We start from the raw sequence: 23,630 nt of genomic DNA on the forward strand, positions 1-23,630 counted from the left end.
CTAAAAAAAAAAATAATGTTTTAGATTTTTATTAAAAATAGAAAATATATTAGTTCGACATGGTGTAACACTTTATAAACGTACATTTATACTTCTTTGTCTCACATTCTCACATGCTCGGATACACATATGAGCCAATTACAATATTTCATTCTTTTGTCACCACACTCTGAAATACTGTAACCGTGTTTTGCTCTCATCTGATGCTCAACATTTTCTTGTCAACCGTGCAAGTGAAAAAGTGAAATCTTTTTTGAAGCCAACTACTGACTCCCACTGACCGTTAACCAAAAATTCATTACATTCCTGATGCATCCTTGCCAGTTCTGTTTGGAATTTTAATTAACTAAAGCGAGCGATATCAAATGTCAACGTTGTGCTATCAGTTAGTAGTAGTTTGTATTTGACCTTTGCATACAAAGTGAAATCCTTGCGTGAAATCCTGAGAGTGCTCTTTTGCCTACTTTGCTCCAACGTCCTCGTGAATCGGCTCTAGACAACAGTGAGCTGCACCATAACATATTTGAAATGACGGATATGATGATGTATCTGTAAGTGTGATTGTTGCTTTAAGCAAGCCAACTATAGAAACAGAAATCACTGAACATAACTCATTTTTATGCACACAAATATACTCACTCGGCACAACTTTAGGTATACCTGCACCTGAGAATTTGGACACCTACACACAAAACTATTGACTGGTAATGAATTATGCAGGTGTACCTAATAAAGTGTCCAGTATATGACTTTTCATTGTGCTGAATTGAACAGCGCAAGCTTTGCAGTGTACTTTTTTTTTGTTGCGCTAAACATAAAAACATAAAAAGGATGCCCTTGCACACAGACTTTGCATCACAGATGAACATGCAGTGTATATTACTTTTGTGGCCAAACGTGGACATTTAAAACAATAAGGGACATCTCCCTCTCTATTACAGATTTTTTTTTTTTTTTAAAGGAGCACGTCTTCAAGATTACAGTCATTTTTGATCATTCACTTATCATGTCTGCTATGGCAAGTACTGCTGAGAGTCCACTCGTGGAGCTGATAAGACTCTGAGGCATGTGTTTGTGATAATTCAGTTATAATGTAACAATCTCTGCACAACTCTTTATTATAGTCACATTTTTTGCAGGGATAAGACATCCCATGGTTCTTCACGGCCATTTTTGAGAGCAAGAAACTCCTTTACTTTATTCTATCTGGAGAGGAACATCTGAAATACTCTCCTACCTCATTTCAAGAGCGTCAGTAGTTTCTGCAGGATTTAGTTTGCCGTTTGAGTCGCTGTCCTCCGTCTCCTGGACTTTCCTCGACACCTTTGGACTCACATTAGCCTTCCGGGCCATCTTAGGGCTGTGTCCTTTACGGTGCGGCTGCGGGCTGCCTGACCCTGGGGTCAACTTGCGGTTGAGCAAGGGGCTCTTGGAGCTCTTTACCTTGGTGGTCTGCTGCTGGTCCTGAGTCTTGAGCGGGCGCAAGCTGAGAAGTCCGCAATAGTAGTTGCACTGGTGGACCGTCTGGAACTGCTCAAAGACTTCTGGGGAGCTGAAGTCTGTCAGGCCTTGGTAGCTGAAACACAGTGACGGGTGGGGGCTTTTAATGCAGCCACGTCGATAACAAGCAACCCAAAACATCAATGCATCCCAAGTATAATACAAACCCTTTTGTCTTGGTCACCACTTTAACATTTGTAATCTTCGTTTCAACACCTGCAAAAAAAAAAGCAGAATGAATATTTGACATTTTTTTCTCCAAAATATATTTATATTTTGCTTGTTCCCCTGTGAAAAACATTCATGTTTGGTTCATAAACTACTCTAAATTGTCCATGCTTGTTTTTTTTAAGCTAATATATATCTTTATCGACACTATTATATGCTAAAGAAAAAGCTATGCTAAAGTTACGCCACCAATATTCCTCTTTGGAAGTAGTATCAGAGCCGTAACAGGTCGGATGTGGAAGGCAGGGGCGGGCAAAATACAGCCCGTTTTTTTATTTTTATTCAGCACACTGAGCATTAAGAGCTCTATAATAAATGGTGTATAAATTCAACATTTCTCCTCTAAAAATGGCAAATTTATTAGTTAATTTATTGAACAATTGTAATAGAAATTCTTTATTTGGGGACCTTTAGCAGACATGAGATTAAAATAGATTAATTAGATAAATTAATCTAAAAAAAAAATCCTGTAATTAATTAGATTTAAAAAAAATAATCGCCTAAAAATAATACTTATATATAATTTTACACCACCGTTTTCTGAGAAAGTCACATTAAATTTACTTGTACTTCAGCACACAACATAACAGTCCAAAATGGCGACCAGATTCAGCTCTTCAGTCCGCTCAAATCCAATCTTGGTTGCAATCTACTGGGTCAAAATAACCCAATCTGTTCAAAACCCACTGCTTCATTCCAGCTTTTTTTTTAGTGCACACCTTCCATTCGGGTGATGAGTAAATTGCCGTGCGTCCACTGGTGAATCCAGTGCTGGAAGGTGCTGCATTTCTGTTCCATCTCGGAGGCACTTTGCGCAACCATGCGGCCTTTAGCATCTGTCACACAGTACTTGAGAAAGGCTTCCCCCAGGTCAACTTCCACTGTGGCGTAGGGCACGGAGTTGGCAGGTCGATACATCAGGTACTGAGAGATTATTCTGCAGGCAGAACAAACAAAGCATACTCACAAGGACAACTTAGCAAAGCCTTTTGGGGCTCGTTGAGTGACTTACTCTAGTGAAGAGCCAAAGTTTTCGATGGCTCTTGCTTCTGCTGCAAATATTTTACAATATTCTCGGATCATGTTCTGAATTTTGCATTCCTGGCAGAAGAAATCAAGTCAAAAATAGCAATGTGAGGTAGGAGGTTCATTAATAGCAATTTAACCTCAAAACATTTCCTTCCACTCACTTGTTTTGTCATCTCAAGATTTCTTTCTATAAGGTTGTTATCCTGCTTGGTCCCGTAGGCGATGGGATTTGGAACCTTGATGATACATGTGCTCCCAGACTCATAGACAGGATTTAGGCCGTAGATGACTTTCACTCGGCTGGCTTTATGATTGCAACCCTCACCCAAGTGCGCCATCTCGGTCACGATGCGGCCAAAGTACTTGTCGCCCCAGGTGCCGGAGTTGGCGAGGCCTTTGGTGAACAGCAGTGGCGTCATCTCTATCTCCTCTCCAACTTGAGGAAATATTAACAGATGTAACTCGTTATGAGAATAGGGCCTGATTGCAAGGCCAAAGTCTTCACCCTGGATTGGTCGTCAGTCAATCACAGGGAGCATACGGAGACAAAAGTTACCTTCCAAATCATCTTTGAGAAGTATGTCAGACAGAACTGTAAAAGAAAATGGAATGTTTCAGGAAAAACTGTGAATTAATTCAATAGATTTATGGATCCTAACTTGGATGTAGCATCTCTTACTGTCCACACTGAGGAGGAAGTCTGTCGTGTCGGTGCCGTACTCGTTCTGGATGCTGCAGCCGTACACGCCACAGTCTTGTCTTGCGGCCAGAATGACAGCAAGTGCCACTTGAGTCTCATCCCCTGCACTTGAAGACAACATGCAAAAACATCAGCAGTAGCCCGCAGAAGGAGTCATTGACAGGATTAAGGCACAAGGTGTCGCTATAACACAGAGGACCGTTATATATCTGGCATCACGCTGCTGATAGCAAAAGTGCATATATATAGATTTTTAATGCCCCCGTAGATGGAAAAAATACTGTGTCGTATTACAGTTCATGCGTCTAGCCAGTTTCCGTGTCACAGCTGTGAGGTTGACAGTCATATGAGCTGTAAATCTGTGCACCAAGAATATGAGAATGACAGAAGGCCATGAGGGTGCTCTCTAAGTAAATAAATCCTCATCCTAATCCTTGTAGAATCGTTTGTTTTAGATCAGTACAGTTTTATGACCAGTCATGTTGTCTGTATATCCCCGGAAGAATAGCCCAGGGATGCCATTCGGTCAACAACGTGTCTACGGTAATGTGTTTGAGGAAGCGATGACGTCCGTCTACCTTCTCTTGACCTCCAGTATTTCCTCTTCATCCCTGAACCATTTAATGGTGGAATCGGACAGGACATTGAAAAACTGGCACCATAGTTTTAAGTGTCCGGAGGCATCTGGGAAAGGTTCCCCTCTGATCTTCCGGATGACCTGTGGAGCTGTTGGCACATGGCCGCAAACATAAATATACACAGTACCAAACACCCTCTCTAATACGGTTCCTAGAATTCTGTTGGACCGGCGCCAGCCTTCACAGACGACACATTCAATTTCCCTCAACATCAGCACAATGCAGTTTTTCCTATTCTAAAGCTCTTGTTGTACTCATTAGGGTAGCAGATGAGCAATCCCAGTTGACTTTGGCGCGAGATTCAAACCCGCCCGGACCTCTCAACTATGCTAACCATTAGTTTAAAAGTACAACACCTTCCTCCAATAGAGAAGGAATGTTTCCCATACAGTTACAATTGACAATTCCGAACATCCGGGCATTTCTGATATTTCCTCAATTCCACGCAATGCAAATGCTTTCTTTATATGGTGCCGTCAAACTTGACCACCATTTTGTCTTGTAAGCTTGGAATTGTCAATAGCAAGATAATGCCGAAACTACTGAAATAAGAGAAACCATACAATATTCTATCAACAAAACAATTAGTCTCCAATAATAAGGTCAAATGAAACTGTCAACTGAATTGAAAGATTTTTTTTTAAAAGATATTTTGAACAAGAATTAATTATGAATGAATATTAAAGTTCCTGTAACTTGAAACTAAGTGTCTTCTAAATTCAACATACCACAGTAAGAGTGCATGATTAAAAAAAAAAAAATCACCAAGTATATAAAATAAAATCATGAAAAATCAAGCCTGTGTTTCTAATCACAAACAACGTGGGCACACTGAAACCACTCCCTGGAATAATTCCAATTCTACAACTTGAAAAATTGATACTACTTCATCTATTATTTTTATTATGTCTAAACATCCCTATTGAGCTACAAAAATACATCTCTTAAAGCCTCCTGTGGCTGGAATACATCCCACGGGGTCGTAGTGTTGGATTTCCACGCCACGGCAGGAAGCACTAGCCATAAGCTAGCTCACAAGCTAGCTCGCAAGTTAACCGGATTGGGCTTTGTATTTATAACTAATTAAAGTAGCACTAAGGAACTTTTCAACCTTAATAAAATATTTTCATAACTCTTCTGATGAAACTTAAAACTTCGACTTAAAACTAGTTGAATACTGGTACCTTTTACATGACCTGAAAGGGTCTATCATTTTTACTGGCACTAAGCAACTTTGAGGAGGATGGAAGGAACACTGCCACACAAAAAAACTACAAATGTGCTGACTGCTTTATGGCATACGTCACTTCCCCTTTCCCCATTTGTTACAAAGACAGAAGTCAATTTGAATGTCAACGCTCGCTGGCGTGAGCTCAAAAACAATGCAATGCACTTGTCCTAATGGGAAATGTGGTCTCCCTTCAGGCATAACATTACCGCTTTTGTCCCTATGGCGCCGCCATAATCAACGTAAACTGAAAGTTCCATAGTGTTGCTTGAAGCCGCAATTGCACTGAATAACCACTGATGCAAACAAAGGTCACGTACTGGGCACCGTTTTAGCCATGACCAAAAAATTTGGGAAATTGAAATGGTGAATGACAGTGTATTACAGTGCATACAGTCGTTCTCAGTTTTTGCGAGTTTTCAGTTTTCTTGAAACATAATATTTACAAACAAATTGCAGAATTCAAATTAAAGTGTCTTTAAATATATTATTGCTGAGCACACACCAAAGTATCTTGTTCTTATAAGCTAACGGCTGCGAAGCGTTTGGGTACGAGTTATAGCCATACCTTTCAGTGGGTCATGCTTCTTTTCAGCAACTTTCTCCTCCTTAACGGCTTTGGCTGGCTCCTCTTTGGGCGGCTCCTCCACAACTTTGGGTACCTCCAACGTGGCCTTCCTGCGATTCAACAGCGGCGAGCGTCTCTCCATGGGAGGGGTGTTTTGTCCCACGGGGGCTTGGAGCAGTGCTGCTCTGCGAGCCTGGCTTGGGGACATGTACGGGGAGATGTTTTGAGCTTCCAGCGCAACGGCAGCTGTGTCCGCATCCTCTTTAGGTTTTGGGATGAATATTTTGCGGCGGGCCCCCGAGGCCAACTCCTCAGGTGTAGCGGAGCGTATAAGTGAAAGACTGTCCCTTCGTTTCAGCCTCGGGCTGCTTTCACAGGACAGCGATGATGTCGGCGTAGTGGACGTCGGGGTTGATCCGCCGCTCGTGTCTTCGTCCGCCTTGTCGCTCTGACGGTCATCCACTGTGATCACAGGGACCGTCATCCCAGCATCACTCTCTAGCTCCGCGACGGCCTTGGACATATATTTACGGATACTGCCAGGGCTCAGTGATGGGTGAGTGGGGGGTTTGTGTGTGAGTCTCTCAACAGGGGGTCTGCTTCTCAGGAGGTCCTCAACAGTTACAGAACTGTCAATCTTAGCCTGTTTTAAGGGTTTTGCCTTCAGCATTTCAAGGGAAATATTGTCCTCCGTGGTCTTACTTAATGAAGGCCCACTGTCATTCCTCCTTTGTAGCACAGCTTCAGAGAAGTTCTCTGTTAAACTTTGATCTGCCAAGTCTTGAGTTTTTTCAGACGTAGCTGTCGAGGCGCTGCCAGTTCCAGGCTGTCTTACAGTCTGAGTGACCACAATTGTTTCAGTTTCTGCACCCTCACTGTGAGTGGGCTTCCTTAGTTCACTCTCACTCTCATGACAAGTGACAGATATTGGCGGCACCACAAACAAAGGGACAGTCGACATTTCTAAGGTCTGCAGAGAATCCGGAACACGTGCGTTTACGAATTTATGATCCTTCTTGTCATCGTTGCATGAAACATTTATTTGTGGAATGGTTGAATAGTCTACCTGTGGGAGCTGATGATTACCTTTCATGCTTGCCTGCTCCTGTGCTATTATTCCTGTCTTGCCAGCGAACTGCTCAAGACCCTTTGCGTCATCTGAGGGCGATGGCTTATCATCACGATGCAGAGCTTTCTGCTTAGGTAGCAAACCTGATGAATCAACATTATCCAGGGCTATAGCTTGAGGTTTTAAATGTTTTTCTAAAATACTTGGCTCGGATTCTATCTTCTTGAGTGCTAATATAGTTAGCGGCAGAGTAAACTGTTTGGGTTGAGGCTCTATTATTTCAGTCCTTGGGACAGCAATGTGTTCATTTGTGGTTTTATCGGACGCGGGTTCTTTGACAACTGCTGTGCCCTCAGTGCACAATGATGCGAGTGGAACTTTTACGGAGGGATGTTGCTGTTTCACAGTATGGTCTTGATGCACCCTGCTTGAAGCTTCTTTCAAAAGACTCATTTCAACGTCTTTATTATCTTTCTTGTCTGTAACAATCTTGATTGACTCCTTATTTAAGTCATTTGCTAAGACTTTCTTTTTAGTCACCCTTTCTGAAACTTCATTGCTAGTTTCAGTGGGTTGCACAACTACCTGTGTTTGTTCTTTTAGATTGTTCACATTTTCTTCTGCACCTGTGAGTCGGGCATCATTGACTTCTTCCTTCCTTTTATCTCTCTTCTCATGCCTTCTAAAACTCCCTTCTGAACTCTGTAGCACTCTCTGGTTTGGGTCTTCTTTGCTTTCATTTGCGATAGAAGGCGTGCAGTCTGCCCACATTTTTAGGTCAACCGTCTTGGGGGCTGCAGCAGGTAGAAATTCTACATTCATTTCCTGAGTCACTGAAACACTTTCAGCCTGCTCTTTTGCGTGATCGCTCTTTGAACTGCATGCTTCCATATCTGAAACAAGCGTCTGATCAGGTGCTTTAATTCCCCTCATGTCGACTGCCTCTTCTAGCAAAGGCCTTGTTAATACAGCTACCTTGGGTCTGTTTATATCAGGACGGGGTAGCTTTTTTAATTTCTCATCGGTTTCCACATGTAAAGTATTGGAAGGGTCATTCACCTCTTTGTTAGGTTTATCCACTTTCAGCGAAGGTGGAGTAATTACAGCCACCTTGGGTTTGTTTATATCGGGACAGGGCTGTTTCTTTAATTTCTCTTCAGTTTCCAATTTTTTGTTAGGGTAGTTCACATCTTTGTCAGCTTTCCCCTCTTCCAGTAAAAGCGATGTTAATACAACAGCCTCGGTTCTTTTTATATTGAGTTGGGGTAGCTCCTTTAATTTCTCTTCAGTTTCCACACACAATCTATTGGAAGGATAGTTCACCTCTTTGTCAGGTTTATCTTCTTTCAGCAAAGACTGAGTCATTACAGCCACCTTAGGTTTGTTTATATCGGGGCGGGGTTGTTCCTTTAATTTCTTTTCAGTTTCTACACATAATGTCTTGGTAGGGTAGTTCACATTTTTCCCACCTTTACTCTCTTTCAGCAATGGTGGTGTTAATACAGCCTCGGTTCTCTTTATATTGAGTCGGGGTAGCTCCTTTAATTTTTCTTCCGTTTCCAAACCTAATTTCTTGATAGGGCAGTTCTCCTTTTTGTCAGGTTTACCTTTTTCCAGTGAACTGGGTGTTAAAACAGCCACCTGGGGTCTGTTAACACAGGGACGGGGTAGCTCTTTTAATATTGCTTTATTTTCCACACATAATTTCTTGGAAGGTTTGTTCACCTCTTTGTCAGGTTTATTTTCATTGTCCATCTTTTCAACAATTATCTTCCCTTCTTGCAAAGCCTCAGGGGGTGTCACACAAAGGTTACTAGTCGCCATAGCTGAGATAACACTGGGAGGAGGAGCTTGCTTATCTTTTAAAAGGCTAGAAGACGTAGTTTCTCCAACAGGTTGACTTGGCTGTGATGACGCCACCAGGGCATCTGGATCTTGCTGGCATGAGAGAACCATATCCACAGTTGAGACCACCTCAGTGTGTTTCTTTTCAGCCTAATAGGAATCAAACAAAGTCTTTTAGTGCCTCATCACAATTGTGTTTACGGTACTCTTCTTAATACATTCTATGAAACCATTTGACCTTTTTTTTTTTTGCATGAATGTCATTTAGATGTTTTTGTTTGTGGAATACATAACCTTAAAGTTTCAGGGTGTACATATGTTCTATAGCTGAAACCTTTTACCACTCAGCCATGTTTCACCATAAGAATAGTAAAAGATCAATACATTCTCATGTTTTATGACCTGTCAGTGTAATCCAAGTGTTTCTCTATCTTTATATCACATAAACAGTGAATGTGTTTACACAGGCAAGGGACCAAGGACATGTTTTGATATTTTAACTACCAAAATCTAGGAACTGAAGTTGCTTGAACTGCTTGTGTCAGCTCAAATGATATTTAGAACTAAGACAAGGGGAATTCCTGAACATTTTGGGCAGGCGTGTGCTGCTTATTCAAAGAAAGGGTAAATGAATAATAGGTCAGCAGAAACTACCCATGGGAATTAATATTTTACTTGATCACAAAAATGTAAAAACAAATGTTAAATCGACCCTAATATTGAGGAAAGAAGTCTTTCGGGAAGAAAACAAATGTGCACACAAATACTGTATCCTGTATGGTAGTTGGGGTTTTCCCCTCGCTGCTCATGGTCTGCAGTTAGCCTCCTTCAAGTATATACATGGGGCTGCGTGTAGCTTCATGACAATGTACTCAGAAAAAAAAGAAGTTGGCATTTTCGATGGAAAGGAACTGGTGTCATATTCAGTCTAAAAATGAAGCTTTGCCTCTAGAAGCTGTGTGTAAACACAGTGTGTGATTGTGTCACAATCATGTGAGGAAAAATAAAGATAAAGAGTTAGACTTCCTCTAGTCACTCAGCAGTGAGGTTAGTTATTAAGGCGTCACCACAATAAACGTACAGTTCCACATTTCTGTCAACAGGTCACCATTCCACTGCGTCTACTTTGAACCTGATGACTTCAGTTCCTCTTCCCACGTGTCACATGCCAATAGCAAGTCACTACTCCACAGCACGCATCATCAGCTCATGCTCACTGAATTCATTCAACAAAACACATGCATCACATCACGTGATGGTCTAATGAAAAAAACCAAAATCTTTAAATTGTATATACTTTTTAATGTAAAAAAAAAAAAGTCTGATGCAGCTATATTGGGTTTTTCTTTTGGTGAAATTTAGTTGATCAGGAATGAATTGTTTAGCAACTATTTAGATAGCATTCTGTGTTAATAGTTGAGTGACTTTGGAACTCCGTTTGACATACCATTGTGATTTAATTTTTCATCAATCAATATAGTTTTAACAAAGACAAATTCAAATTACTTTTTAAACTATGTTTAAAATGTGGGTTAAATACAACTTTATGGAAGAAAGTCATAATTTGGCAAATCAATAAAATGGCCTGAATAAATGCAAGCTCAAACGCAAAAAGGTCAGCCATTTTGAAAATCACTGCCAAATATCAGTTGCTGTGTTAGCAGCAATTATACAGTACATCATGAATCATAAATCCCCATTCACAGCATATGCAAACCAATTGTCCGTGATTTCCATTGAAAACAGAAGCATGACCTTCCTGTTGTCTACACGAAGGTTTATTTCTAGACTTTAGGGATGCTGTGGGCAGTGGGGGCATGGTCGCAAGGAATTTTTAAAATGTGAGAAGAACCTCCTCATGCTGGGACCCGCCACAAAAGTCACTCGACTAGCCCTCAGACAGATCGTACAAAGCGTCTCCGTAACGTGAGAACTACCGTTGGCATTCAGGTTTCAGCAAGTCCTCTGACGCACTGCTGCCTCACTCACACAGCCAACACCGGAGGCATTGACTGGCCTATCTTACAGCGGACCGTGAAGATACACATCATCACTCCCACATTTAACATTACAGAGTAATCTACTTTTATGGTTCCTCATTTCTTCGACACTTGTTTGACTTGCGTCTGTTTGGTTATGGCAGTGCGGCAAAAGTAGTTTACGATGGGCAGGCTGAGTCATTGCATCATGTTAGTATAGTTTGACTGCCCCCGCCTAAGATAACATCTACCAAAAGCTCTTGAGTGCACTTCCCAGAACCTTTTTATTTTTATTTTTTTATCACCAGCCACAACCCAAAATACAAACAGTTCCATAGTGAACAGGGTTAAGGATTGCATTAGTGCATTCACTATCTTGTCAGGCAAATGCAATCTAAAAATAACTCTCAAGTGACAACCAGCTGCTTTTCAAGACCTCTGTACATACCTCAGTAAGAACTTGAAGGCCGGACGATGGCGTTTGTGTGCCGGGATCGCTTATCCCTTCACCTGCTGGTACCTCCATGTTCTCCGCCAGAACCCCAGCGTCCTGGTTACTTTGTGCACTAGGCTCTTTTGGGCTCGCAAGGGTTAATTCAGTAATTGCCGACTTATGTTCTTGTGCCATCGAGGGTTTCTTTGACACAGGCTGTTGGTTTACATCCACGCAATTTGGAGGCTCTTTTGGCTCATCAGTTTCCATAGGTACAACTTGGTCCGTTTGAGTTTTGTCCATCTCTGCCCGATGCTTCTTGTATAGCTGATAGGATGGCGGTGTTTGTGATTGTGTAGATTTAGGCTGTGCGGACTTAGGAAGGTGGTCATGTTCTTTATCTTTGGTTTCAATGTATTCATGAGAGTCCTTCTTACCCTTCCCAAAGAGGAAATCTTTGACTGTGTGCAACATGGAGGAGAAGGATGACTGCACGTTATGATGGTCATGATCCTGAAGGGGCTTTCTGTGATGTTTAGGATGTTCTGCCATATGTGACACTTCTTGTAACCTCTCCTTTTCTTTCTCCATTTCTACAACAACATCTTTTTCTTTCATGTTATCTTTCTCTTTGGCTGTTTCATGCTCGCCCTTCTGTACTTGAAGTTTCTCAAGTCTTCCTTCGTTCTCTATGCTCGTATTTCCGATACATACGTCCATCTCCTCCGGTGCTTCCAACTGAGGTGAGTTCTCGCTCTCTTCAGCAGTCTGCGACTGGAGAGTCTCTGATAAAAAATTTGCCAAACTGATTCCGCCGTCATAACAGTTTTCACTTCCGTTTGCTATCATATGGCCTCTGTTGCTGCTGTTTGTGGTGGTGTTAACGCCGGCATCGACACCATTGGTGATCTTTGGTTTCTTTTTGGCCACGAGTTCCTCAGGGGCCGGTATGTCCTTCCCCAGACCATTGTCCAAAGGTATTGCGGAGGCTGTTTCTTTGACGTCAGAGCTAACTCCGTTGGCTCCTACAGCAGCAGCAGCGCGCAGCTGCTTCACAGCTTCAGGCTCATGAGCTGCCTGGACGAGCTCCGGTGGCGGAACTGGACGTTTTCGCGGAGGTGGCTCTGGACTAACACGTTGTTCCTCTGTCTGAACATTGTCCTTGAACTCCCTCTTGTTCTGTTCTTCCAAGCCTTTCCGCTTCTTCTCCGCTTTTTGCTTCAGCTTGGCGAAGAATCTCTGGTGGATCTTGAACTCACTCATGGTGCCCACTTCCAAAACCCCCGAGCAGGAGACAATACCTTTGCTATTGCTCGCTGAGACCTGATAGATGGCCGCATCATCCAATGTGCAACTGGAAAGAGAAACACCTATTAAACAAAATGAATCAAAATCTGCATTTCCGGTCATTTAATAATCGATATTTATTATTTGATAGTTAGGTGTCACATACTTGTAAATATGGAGGGTGTGGGTTTTCCCATTTTTGTGGATCTCATACTTTGGAAGCCCACAATAGCGGTCCATTTCCATATCATCCTTATACCATTTCAGTTCTGGAGCTGGATAACCTATATTAAAAGAAAATAACATTATTTTACTTTACAAACACTCCAATTGTACCTTGTCGAAAGTTAATTCAGTTGTTTTGCAGGAAAATGACATATAGAGGTTTCAAGGGATACTGGACTCATTTAGCAATTTTCAGCAGGTCATATTTTGTCCAGAATTAATTTGATTTGACTGAAGATGACATCACACGTGATGAGGAAATAGGTAACGACCAATCACGGCTCACCTGTTTTCTGGGTTTGGTCAGCAAACTGAGCCATGATTGCTCGTTACCTATTTCCTGAGCATGGGTGATGTCATCTTCAGTTGACAGCAAGTGGAAAAATGTGTTTTTAAAAGTATTAATTGTACATGAAAAATAATGAACTTATCAAATTATTAATTATAGACAAAATATTATCTTCTTACTGCTAAAAATGGCTAAAAGAGTCAAGTATCCCTTTAAAATAGGACATACCTGACACGACACAGCTGAACTTTACGTTACAGTTTTCTGAAACAGCCTTTGACTTTAAGGTGGTCTCAAAGGATGGTTGTACGTCCTCGGTAAGCTGAGCCATGACAGCGCACAACGTGCTCCTGCAAGTAAACAGAGGTTTCTAACAAATCGTTTCCACTTCTGAGCCACTTCAGAGGCCTCCTCACACTGGTGCAGTACATTCCATTTTCTTTGAAGGAAGGTTGTTAATGGACATTTTTTTGGTAGTGGAGAGAGTTTAAAACAGAGACTTTTGGGACACCAAGGAAAACAGTGAATGGCAAATGCAACACTGAAAATGATGTTGGTCACTGAAACTGAATGCAAGACCGGACAAAGCTACACACTTACATCAACTGTTAAGACTTGTGTAGGTTTCATTCTTGGAGTACACCAGATTGTGTGGTTAAAATGTTAGTTTGGAGGAATGTTTGAAAAGTATGTATTACCTCATTGGCCTGTAGTGAGAATACCTTGAATAGCTAGTTAGAGAGGAGGCAAATGCAGGGTTGTTAATGAATAACTGAGAGTTCCATAATTAACCCATTCATATGATGTAGGCTGTTGATGTCTCTCCTCTTCAAAAAAGAAAAAAAACCATAAAGCATTTTGACATTTATGTTATTTTGATTGTTTTTGCCTTTATTTTGTTTGTGTGTATTTTTTAGAGTGCCTTTAACTCAAGCTCTATTTTCAGCTGTTTTGTCTTTACTACCATGCACTATAAAATGTATTTTCAAACAAAGAAATGCAGTGTGTTTGTGTGTGGATTAAATGTGTACCTGTTTTCTGGCCTAACATTTGAAAGGTAATTATTGCGGGTTTCGGTGCGGCCATTTGAAGAGCTGCTGTCCTCTTCACTGAAGCTGCTGGTTCTCCCATTGGCAGAAAAAGAGCGAGTCATTGGCCTCCTGGAAGTCATTGTGCGCTGCAATAATTTGCCAAAGAAAGAAAGTGAAATCCACACTATTTAACAAAAGAAAAAAATCCTGAGTCACGTCCTCAGCTGGTCAAAATTCACTGCCTTGGATTGTAGCGGAATTTTGTTATTCATACAGAAGCGCCTAAAAATGAAGAAGAAAAAAGACACAATTAAATTACTGGAGCACACATTCATAGTTGAATTATATTAATTATTATTCATACACTGCTCAGCACACACTTCAAAGTCCATGCTTGTCCTTTCTGAACAGGCAATGTACTTGGATTGGAGGAAGTTATAAATAGTTTGAAGCTATCAAATTGTAATCAAATACAAGTGCAAAACAACTTCTCTTAAGATTGACATGCTCAATTACTGTTTTAGGGTCCATATACACACAATAAACGTTCCAACTTACCATGGAAATGCTGTCGGTGTTGTTTTTGAGCCCGTGTCTGTGAAGAAAGTCTCTTGAACTGCCTATCATTGGAACACGTGTTGCCAGCAAGGTCCTATTTTTAGCGGGCCCACAAATAGGTGCAAGAGCACATCAGATTTTCCAAAACTACACTTCAGACTTAACAATAAGGTCAAGTGGTCAACAGGTAATTACCATTTGAAGATACTGTATGAATATTATCTAAAAAAAAAAAAAGAAGAGTGTCTGGTGTGGTGCAGATACAGTATGTGATTGTGAACAATGAAAACATGTTGGAGAAAAGGCTCACGGATGGACGCAGCCAATGTATGTTCTACTCATGTGCTTTGCTCAAGAGCTGTCCCTCTTGCAACACATGGTCAAAACGTATAATGCAGCTCGAATTTCATATCACTGAGAATAACAAAAATCACTACTAGTGCAAGCATACATGTTGGATTTTAGGCATAACTCAGTAAGATATTGGTGATGTTGCTGTTTCATTTCAAACACATTACTCATAGAGAGGATTAGATCAGTGTAGTGGAACAAGGCTGTAAATGGGACGCACATTCATCAATTTCACAATCTGGCATCATTCTTTTTTTAATATCTCTCCCAACAAACTGGGAATTTATCCAACTATAAAAAATCCAACTTTACAGCTTTACTGTTGTTTGAGGAGTGCCTGTAAATGAACGCGATTGCTTTTTACCGTCATATAAAAAATGTTGCTCCTCATGCTTTTTCTTGTATATGTTAATTTTTAAAGTTAGTTCCTTTTACTGTCGACATGCATTTGGACTTGTTGTATGATCGTCTCTCAAACTTAAAACAAACGTTTAGCATCAACTAATCGCAAGTATGTGGTTTTATAGTCCATTCATTGCGTCTTTATATCAAGTTTTACGGTAAGGTCTTGTTCCGGAAAAGAGGGGAGGGTTTAAAACAAATATTTTTAAGTTATTAAGCCGTGATAAGAGAAACAGTCTCTGGCAGCTACTGGCACAGCGCTGATGGCAGGTATGCGCCCAATCACTATTACCTTTGATACTCTATAACAAATAGAAAATGAAAAGGATTTTTAAAACTCTCGTCGGTGCCGCTAAAGCACAGAAAGAGCACGGGTGGCTTAACTTATAGTACTTCTGTCGTTGGTTAGAACTTAAAGCGCTTTTTAACAAACGGACTTACTTCATTACAGTTAATGCCGCGCCGCAGGGGAACATATCGCCGACAAGAAGAAGGCAATGCATTGAGGAGTGGTACCATCCCCGTCAAATGATGATCGGAGGTATGTTGCTGCGCCATTATGATATCATCTATGATTTGCGGTCACAAGTTCTTGAAGGAATGAGTGGTTAATTCTTGCCTTGTTTTAGACATTGTCATAGAGCGCCAGCCTGTCTGCATGTGTGTACCTGTGAACTACAAGGTGACCCTGAGTGTCCGGGCTGAGGCTGCAGGCATCCTCAAGTACCAGTGGTTCACTAATGGCGGTGGTGGTGATGATGATGGTGATATCTACGAGGTATATGGGAGCCACCACTGTTATGTCGACACAAGTTCACAGCTAGCAAGACCTAAACACTATCAGATGCACTGATTTATACATTTACAGCATCTACATGCGAATATGATCTGAAGTCGTTTTAATCTATTAAAAAACAGTCAATCTCTTCATTTTGTATCTTATCCTGTTTGTTGACGTTAAATTGTGAGATTTCTAATCTGTCCAAGTGCTTTCATTGCACCTTTGATTGTCAGAACAAGCAAAGTTTAACAAGCAAAATGCGCCTGGAGTGCATATCTGCATAGATTAATACATTTAATGATTTCATTTCCGGTGATTATTGTTTTGTCCACTTCAAATGATTTTTGTGGCACAGTTACGTGATGTCATATAGGGTTTTTGTATACATGGGTATTTATTGTCTAAAGTAATTTTTATCCATCCATCCATTTTCTGAACCGCTTATCCTCACGAGGTTTCGCAAGCCTGCTGGAGCCTATCATTATCTTTTGTTTAACGTAGCTATTCTTGCAAAAAAGATCTCAAATTAGAATATTTTTTATATCGCTTTCATTCTTTTCTGCAGCTAAAATTCTGTCGAAATTAAATCAGTGTCTTTGCAAAATCGACTATAAAATCTATATCGGTTTGAATAAATTGTTGGTATTTTGAATAAATAAAGTTTTCATTTTTCAACATAATTTTGGGAAACGTATGTTTTGCAGCAATATCCCAATTTGCTGTGTTCATTTTTGAAGGCAAAGGCGGATAAACGCAAGGTCTTCTGTTAATGGCAAATATGGCAGTTTTGGTGGATCTTTGACTAAAAGTATCTTTACATCTGCCTTAGTGAAAATGAAAATCCCTATTTTCAATATTTTAATGCATGTTTTCTCCCTCCCCTATAAAGGTACATGGGGGAACTCGGGAAGATCTGATCATCGATGCCATTAAAACTCAATGCTATGTGTGCCGGGTGAATGATAACTTTTCTAACTGGGTGTTCAGTGATTGGGTTAAAGTAAAGGTGCTGGACATCGATGCATCAGGTATGAATGTCCACATATTCCATACTGATCCACAGTGTGCTTAACCTCTGTGGTTTTGCATATCACGAAGATTGTCATGTGGGTTTCATTCTTTTCCTAACAATGTCAGGTTTGCCGCTGGAGTGGCAGGGGGAGCCCCACATTGCTATCAACCCGAAACCCCAGACAGTCCAACTTGGTGCAAAAATTACTCTCCGCTGCACTGCCTTTGGCAACCCTGCCCCACGCTACCAGTGGCACAGAAATGGACATCCACTAGAAAACACTACTGACACGCTGCAGGTAAGGAAGGATGTTTCGCAAGGGTGATTATTAACGGTATTTGTTTACATGATGTCATACATCCCTTGCTACGCAAGTTATTAATTACGGAAGGTCTGTTAATACGTAGCCTAATGTTTGATGTGCAGTGGAGTATACAATGTCACGGGCAGGCCGATGAATGAGCTATTTTTCCACTTGCAGATTGAGCATGCCGAGGCCAAACATAAAGGAGCATACTTGTGCTCAGTGTCGAACGTGTTGGAAGAAATATGGAGCGAACCTGTTGAAGTTGGCGTTGGTAAGTCTCAGATGAAACTTATCGCCCGAGATAAGACACTTTCCAGTACTTTTCTCTGAACTTCCTTAGTTTGATAATCTTATAAAATAGAAATGTTTTCACATTCACACCATCCCACTCAATTTAAACTTAGCATTTTAGTTTCCATTATGCTGATGGTACTTCCCCCATTTCTACGGAGTAAAAGGGAAGTTGTTAGAATCCAAATGGTATTATGTCTGAGCTGTAAAGTGAAACTCCTCCCTTTTGCGGTATCGAATGTGCATCAAAATAAGTTGCAACACCTTATGCAAGCTTTCATGACAAAATGATTCACCGTTTTTGAAAAAATAAAAATAACTCAGGTTTTCTGTTGTTTCAATTCAGTTCAAAATGATCAGCTTCCTCTATCAGCAACCAAAGGTAAATTTTGGGATAATTTTATTTTCAACTGTTATTTCTACTTTTATGCTTAATTTTTTTCCCTAATAAATCTATTTTGATCATGTGTTTCAGCTGTGGACAAAGTCGCCTTACTTATCGGGAACTTGAATTACTCCAACCACCCTGGCTTAATGGCCCCAGTCATGGATGTACACGAGCTCGCCAACCTCCTGCAGCAGCTGGGATTCCGAGTGGTGTCCTTGCTGGATCTCACCAAAGAGGAGATGCAGGCTGCTGTAGACAAGTTTTTTGACCTCCTAGACAGAGGAGTTTATGGTAAGTACAGTTAGCCGTTTGCAGATTCACATATTCATTTTTTTTCAGTGGATGTAATCTACCCTCTGTTACATTATTTGCTTTATTTATTAAGATCTAAAATGCAACAAGATGGCACCAAAGCCCTGGCCAATAGGAAAGTAGTAATTGTGTGAAGGAAGTATGTTGAAATGATGCATCTCGACTGAGAGATGAAAATACAGTACTTGAAATACAGGATTGTTAAGTGGAAGTTTTCGGAAAAGTTTTTGCCACATGTGCATATACGTGTGTACAGTGTTTTTGTTTGTTTGTGCCAAAATCAAATAATCTGTAAGTCATTTATTTTTAATGGTAATGTCTTAAGATGAAAATGATATTGTGTTTTTTAAATCATAAATATAATTATTATTTCAATTATTATACAATACTGTATTCACTAGCGTTTGGGGCAGAATCTCCTATATCGCTTTTTAAAAAAACAAAACAAATTATTGACCACTCAAAAATGTGTCAAAACGGCTTGCTCTCTTTAATGATGCAACGTTAATGGTTGGACAAACATGCTGTTTTTGGGGTCTCCTGAAAAGTGCTGATTTAAGATGTACAAGGATTCAAAACATATTTTGTGGGTGTCAATGACTTATTTATTTTTCCGCTATATATATATATATATATAGCAGGTGTTTACTGTACCTGTATAACAAATAAGATGTACTGTAATCTGATACCATAAGACGTCATGGTTAATGTGTGTCTTCGTAGAAATAAATATTGCTCACAGGCAGAAGTCCTGGCTATTTATGGTTTTGCATGTCATTCTCATATCGGTTTCACAACAAAACAGTTGATGTAATTGTAAGATAACGTAGCCCAGATGACTAGCATTTGTTTACCTCAGTCTCACTTCTTTTTTTTTTATTGCCCCAGTCTCTTCATATTAACCACATGTTCACACTTAACGCTGAAATTGAAATCTATATTACCATCATTCTTTCCAGGCCTTTTCTACTACGCGGGCCATGGCTACGAGTGTGCTGGGAGAAACTACTTGGTGCCTGTGGATGCACCACAACCCTACCGACCTAAAAACTGTGTGTGCGTGCAACGGATCATGCTGGCAATGCAGGAACGAGGCACCGCACTGAATGTTATCCTACTGGATACCTGCCGCAAATGGTAACCTTCGTAGATGGATTTCTCTTTTTATTTACGTGATCAGGTTGGGACTACATTTATAAAAAATAAAAAATACACTTTTCTTGAAGGTACAACCAGCAGGGCATACCATCGGCCATTATGCCACAGCAGCCGAAAGGAAATACCGTGTATGGCTATGGCACGTATGTACATTTCTCAGTTTAATTTTTTTCTTAATAAATCAAATCACTATGAACATTAAACCATTATGGCGCACTTTATGAATGCAGGTGCGAAGATGCGGAGGCTTTTGAAGTCCAGGATGGAGGAAAAAGTACAGGAATCTTCACCAAATACTTGAACAAGCACATCCTTCAGGCAGAAAAAGTCACACATGTCTTGGAGAGGGTGTCTGAGGGTGCGTATGTCCAAGAAAGCATCTAAAATGCTCTTAAAAAGGAATTTCACAGCCACAGCGTTGCTTGGATGCAGGGTCAATAGATCTGAAAATGAACACTTCTTGCCTTTGTGGAGCATTGGCTGGTAACATAATTTTTGTAGATACTTTTAACATGCGACCTCATTCTCTGGAAATTCACACTGTCGGCTCGAGAACAGCAAGAAACCTGAGCGCTGCAGAGCACAAGACAGCTGCTTGGCCTTTTGGACCCTCGCACGGCTCTCCTTCGCTCTCATGGGTTCACTCGCAAATCAGCTGTGACTGGACAGGGCACCCTGCTGACAGCATAATGTGCGAGTTTTTAACTATTTCACCATACATTTTTTAAAAGACTTCAAATTCAAATTAATAATCACCAATTAGACAATACTACTATTTATTTGGTTTGTGGTCATCTTGGCCGATTATATTAATGAGATGTTTTGGTCAATGATTTTATTACATTTGCAATGGAGTATTTTTTAATTTTTTATTATTATTATTATTATTATTATTGCAAGCAGGCTAATAAAAAATGGGATTGTGCCTGTATAAAACTATTATCTTTCAAATAACAAGGAAACAATTAGTTTTTTTTATGGGATACTGCCAGGATGATTTTTACCAGACTAATTGCCGGAGGTGTCGGATAAAGATCAAGTCGACTTGATCTTCGTCTTGCTTTTATGTGTTATTTTTATCTTTCCTCATTTCTGCCCACTCATCTGCTGTATATTTCTCCTCAGAAAGTTTCCCTAAGTTCCTCAAAGTCAACCATGTGCATCCCATGAATATTTTGTAAACCTCGCCCCCAGTTATGAGGCAACCAAGGCAGCTGTTGTGGTTAATGTTTGGGTGTTGTTTTTGAATTGTACTGTACTGAGTGAATTGACCGAAAGCCAATGCTAATGATTGACTCCTAACACTATTGCCATCCAATCAGAACTGAAATTTACCCGGATTCAAATATGATTTTAAGTCAGACTTGAATGAGTTTATGCATTGTATATATATTCAGGGATTATTTTATAAAATAAGAATTGTTGACAGACACTGATCCTGGTTTCTCATTCGTTCCATTAGATTTGGGCCGAGACCCTCTGGTCACAGGCAAGCAGGCTGTGGAAATCAAGCACACCCTAAAGGAACCTCGGTCGCTTGCTGATCCGGTTCAGACAGCCGGCCACACAAGGGAGCTACACCTAAGAGATTTTTGCTGGCGGCAAGCAAATGGTGCCTCATTGTTTGTTTGTTTTTTACATTAAATTAGTATTATCATCCTTGATTCAATTTCATATTTAGTCAGAGCAATAACATTGCTGCTCACACCTCCTACACTACAGCATGTGATATCCTATTTTAAAACATACAGAAAGTACTTCCTTATAAAGAAGCAAGATTGTTAATTGGTTCCCCTTTATTTGGTGTTCATGTCTATTCTGTGAATGGAAGCTATTTGCTTATCGTGTGTTAATGCTTCTGCTGATGATTGCCTTAACTAGACTATTTAACACTGTTTTATTAAATTTATTTTATGTTATGTTTTCAGAGCTACCAAGGAAGACGCGGTTAAAGTTCCTTTGTGGCGTTGAAGTGGAAGTCAGCTTCTCGGCCTTGTTCTCAAACGTCTTGGTGGCTTTTGGAGTTATAAAGACCACAGGCCCCAAAACGGACAACTGCACCATGACGCTGAGTAGCATACCTGTAAATATTGTTTGCCGCCGCACCCCATACTGCTATGAAACAATCTGCCAAACTACCTCTAAAACAGTGACTAACAAGTCACTTTAAAATAAAAACTTAAAGGAAAAACACTGTAATCAGTAAAAAACAGCAACAGGAAAAAAAGTCTCATTTGTAGTCTTTTAGTTATGGTGTGACACCAAGTGTGATCAGCATTAAAATTCCACGTTGCTCACCATTGATGCTGTCACAGTGACCACTCACCCAAGTTTCATAAGTATGAGGAAGTCATACCCATATATAGACATCTAGTTTCCACATCCGCCAAAACAACGTAACACAAAGAAGGAAGGAGTTGTAAGTTTCACTTCACAGCTCAGTGTGAGAAATGTTTTAATGGGCTATACTGACATCTAGTGGCTGATTATAATCTTTGGGAACTGAGTTACAATATTGACAAAATATGCTGATGACAAATTACTTCTTTCATAGCCAATGCAAGACATTTTTTCTGGGCCTGGAAGATTTGAGAAAATGGACTCCATACTGTTCGACAAAGATGATAATCCAGACTGTACTCTGCGAGTGTGTGGACTTCAAAAGCTTACGGTATGTGTCCTGGTCATTGTGTCAGATAATTTAGAGAGGGGGGAAAAAGTTTTTAATAAACTCAAATATTTTATAATTTTGTATTCTGCGTGTCCTTTGTTAGGAATCACTGGTCATCAGGATGGATCTACATTATACTCACATGGAGAGCAGGCTGCGTCTCACAGAGAGCCAACAGGTGGACATCGGAAAACCTTTGGTGGCATCCTGCAAGTTGAACGAGACAATTCAAAACACATCGCACAGGAAACAAGTCAAACAAACGAGTATGGGCAACATTTCACACAGCAGGCAACCACTGAATCAGACTCAGGAAAGTCCATGCCAACCATTTACCAGGAAGGCCGAGTGTGGCGCTCAAGCGACGCCCTTCAGGTGCAACGAACCTGAGGAGAATGATGAGAATGAGCTACAAGACTTCACATGTTTGACTTGATATTTGAAGACTTCATGAATGATGATGAATGAATGCGGTTTTTGTGTCATATGTAATTAGCATACAATCATTCAACACTGAAAAACATCCATATTTATTAGTCTTTTGCTATGTAATGCTTTAATCTAAATTGGTACTGTTCATTGTTTTTGTTTTTTTTAAGTGGCAAGCTGGCTAGCCACGGATATGTACTGAATAAAGGCAATTATTTATCTAACTAATTCTCTGTATTTCAGTGTACTTACTGTAAGTGTATTTGCTTGGGTTCTCTCTGGAACTTTACAAGGCAGGTTTGTGTTGTGGTCATAACAGAGCTTAAATTATGGCACTTATTGAAATCATTGTCAATTCCTACTTTTAGTTTAGCCAGGATTGAATAATAATTAAGTGCCAGGGTTGCAACTAAAGTTCGAATCTTACCGGCCTAAATTGCTAACTTAGCATAGCTTACTTTAGACTTGTGGGAACATTCGTGCTAAAAGTTCATGACGCTAATTTTAGGCAAAGACAAATGGCATTTAAAAAATAACTAACCGCTTACCAAAATGGTCGTTGTTGTTCAAATACGTTATAGTTAATGTTTAAGGCACCAGCGAACATTAAATTCATGTTCGAAAAACTAGCTATAGCCACACCAGAAAAAGACTACCAGAAAAAGCATATAAACTTATTGTTGGGCATTTTACAGTCAGTCCCGGTTAGCTCGCCGTGATCGTATAGTGGTTAGTACTCTGCGTTGTGGCCGCAGCAACCCCGGTTCGAATCCGGGTCACGGCAGACGGGATTGCTTTTAGTCGTTCAAATAGTTGTCTATTTTATAGATTCAAGATTAATATTTTTGACAAAGCTCTTAATGCTTCGTGGCCGCTGCGTAAAAACATAAATAAATAAAAAATGAAGCGAGCAAATGGGTT

At 40.3% G+C, this 23,630-nt stretch overlaps 2 protein-coding genes, 1 long non-coding RNA gene and 1 other non-coding gene across 5 annotated transcripts; 2 read left to right on the top strand and 2 right to left on the bottom strand.

Annotated features, from left to right (window-relative positions):
• Window positions 1-13: 13 nt before the first annotated feature.
• On the bottom strand, window positions 14-14,683 carry alpk3a (alpha-kinase 3a). 2 transcript variants are annotated; one of them, XM_086073347.1, is made up of 15 exons: window positions 14,608-14,683; window positions 14,050-14,331; window positions 13,717-13,749; window positions 13,247-13,368; window positions 12,671-12,788; window positions 11,233-12,571; window positions 5,892-8,955; window positions 4,036-4,183; window positions 3,437-3,564; window positions 3,314-3,349; window positions 2,919-3,193; window positions 2,741-2,829; window positions 2,448-2,665; window positions 1,668-1,716; window positions 14-1,576 (listed from the first exon to the last, which is right to left on the bottom strand). In XM_086073347.1, the coding sequence occupies exons 2-15, from the start codon at window positions 14,187-14,189 to the stop codon at window positions 1,234-1,236; spliced, it is 6,102 nt and encodes a 2,033-aa protein (XP_085929473.1). In that variant the 5' UTR covers window positions 14,190-14,331; window positions 14,608-14,683; the 3' UTR covers window positions 14-1,233. The 2 variants fall into 2 exon arrangements, with proteins under 2 accessions (XP_085929473.1, XP_085929474.1); XM_086073348.1 differs by lacking the exon at window positions 13,717-13,749.
• An 879-nt stretch (window positions 14,684-15,562) lies between these two features.
• malt3 (MALT paracaspase 3) lies at window positions 15,563-22,912 on the top strand. Its single transcript, XM_086073786.1, has 15 exons — window positions 15,563-15,630; window positions 15,812-15,901; window positions 15,990-16,138; window positions 17,031-17,169; window positions 17,279-17,451; window positions 17,635-17,731; window positions 18,098-18,133; window positions 18,227-18,430; window positions 19,411-19,588; window positions 19,678-19,752; window positions 19,840-19,967; window positions 21,072-21,221; window positions 21,538-21,692; window positions 22,164-22,280; window positions 22,384-22,912. Exons 1-15 carry the CDS (start codon window positions 15,624-15,626, stop codon window positions 22,714-22,716), a joined length of 2,031 nt encoding a protein of 676 aa, XP_085929912.1. The 5' UTR covers window positions 15,563-15,623; the 3' UTR covers window positions 22,717-22,912.
• On the bottom strand, window positions 22,229-23,396 carry LOC147175382 (uncharacterized). Its single transcript, XR_015094512.1, has 3 exons — window positions 23,258-23,396; window positions 22,617-22,666; window positions 22,229-22,487 (listed from the first exon to the last, which is right to left on the bottom strand). It is a non-coding gene; the product is annotated as an uncharacterized LOC147175382 (long non-coding RNA).
• A 25-nt stretch (window positions 23,397-23,421) lies between these two features.
• trnah-gug (transfer RNA histidin (anticodon GUG)) lies at window positions 23,422-23,493 on the top strand. The gene has a single exon. It is a non-coding gene; the product is annotated as a tRNA-His (tRNA).
• The last annotated feature ends 137 nt before the right edge of the window (window positions 23,494-23,630 follow it).

Source organism: Leptonotus elevatus, chromosome 4 (genome assembly GCF_054856555.1).
Source record: "Leptonotus elevatus isolate MCC_2025b chromosome 4, RoL_Lele_1.0, whole genome shotgun sequence".
Lineage (NCBI taxonomy): Eukaryota > Metazoa > Chordata > Actinopteri > Syngnathiformes > Syngnathidae > Leptonotus > Leptonotus elevatus.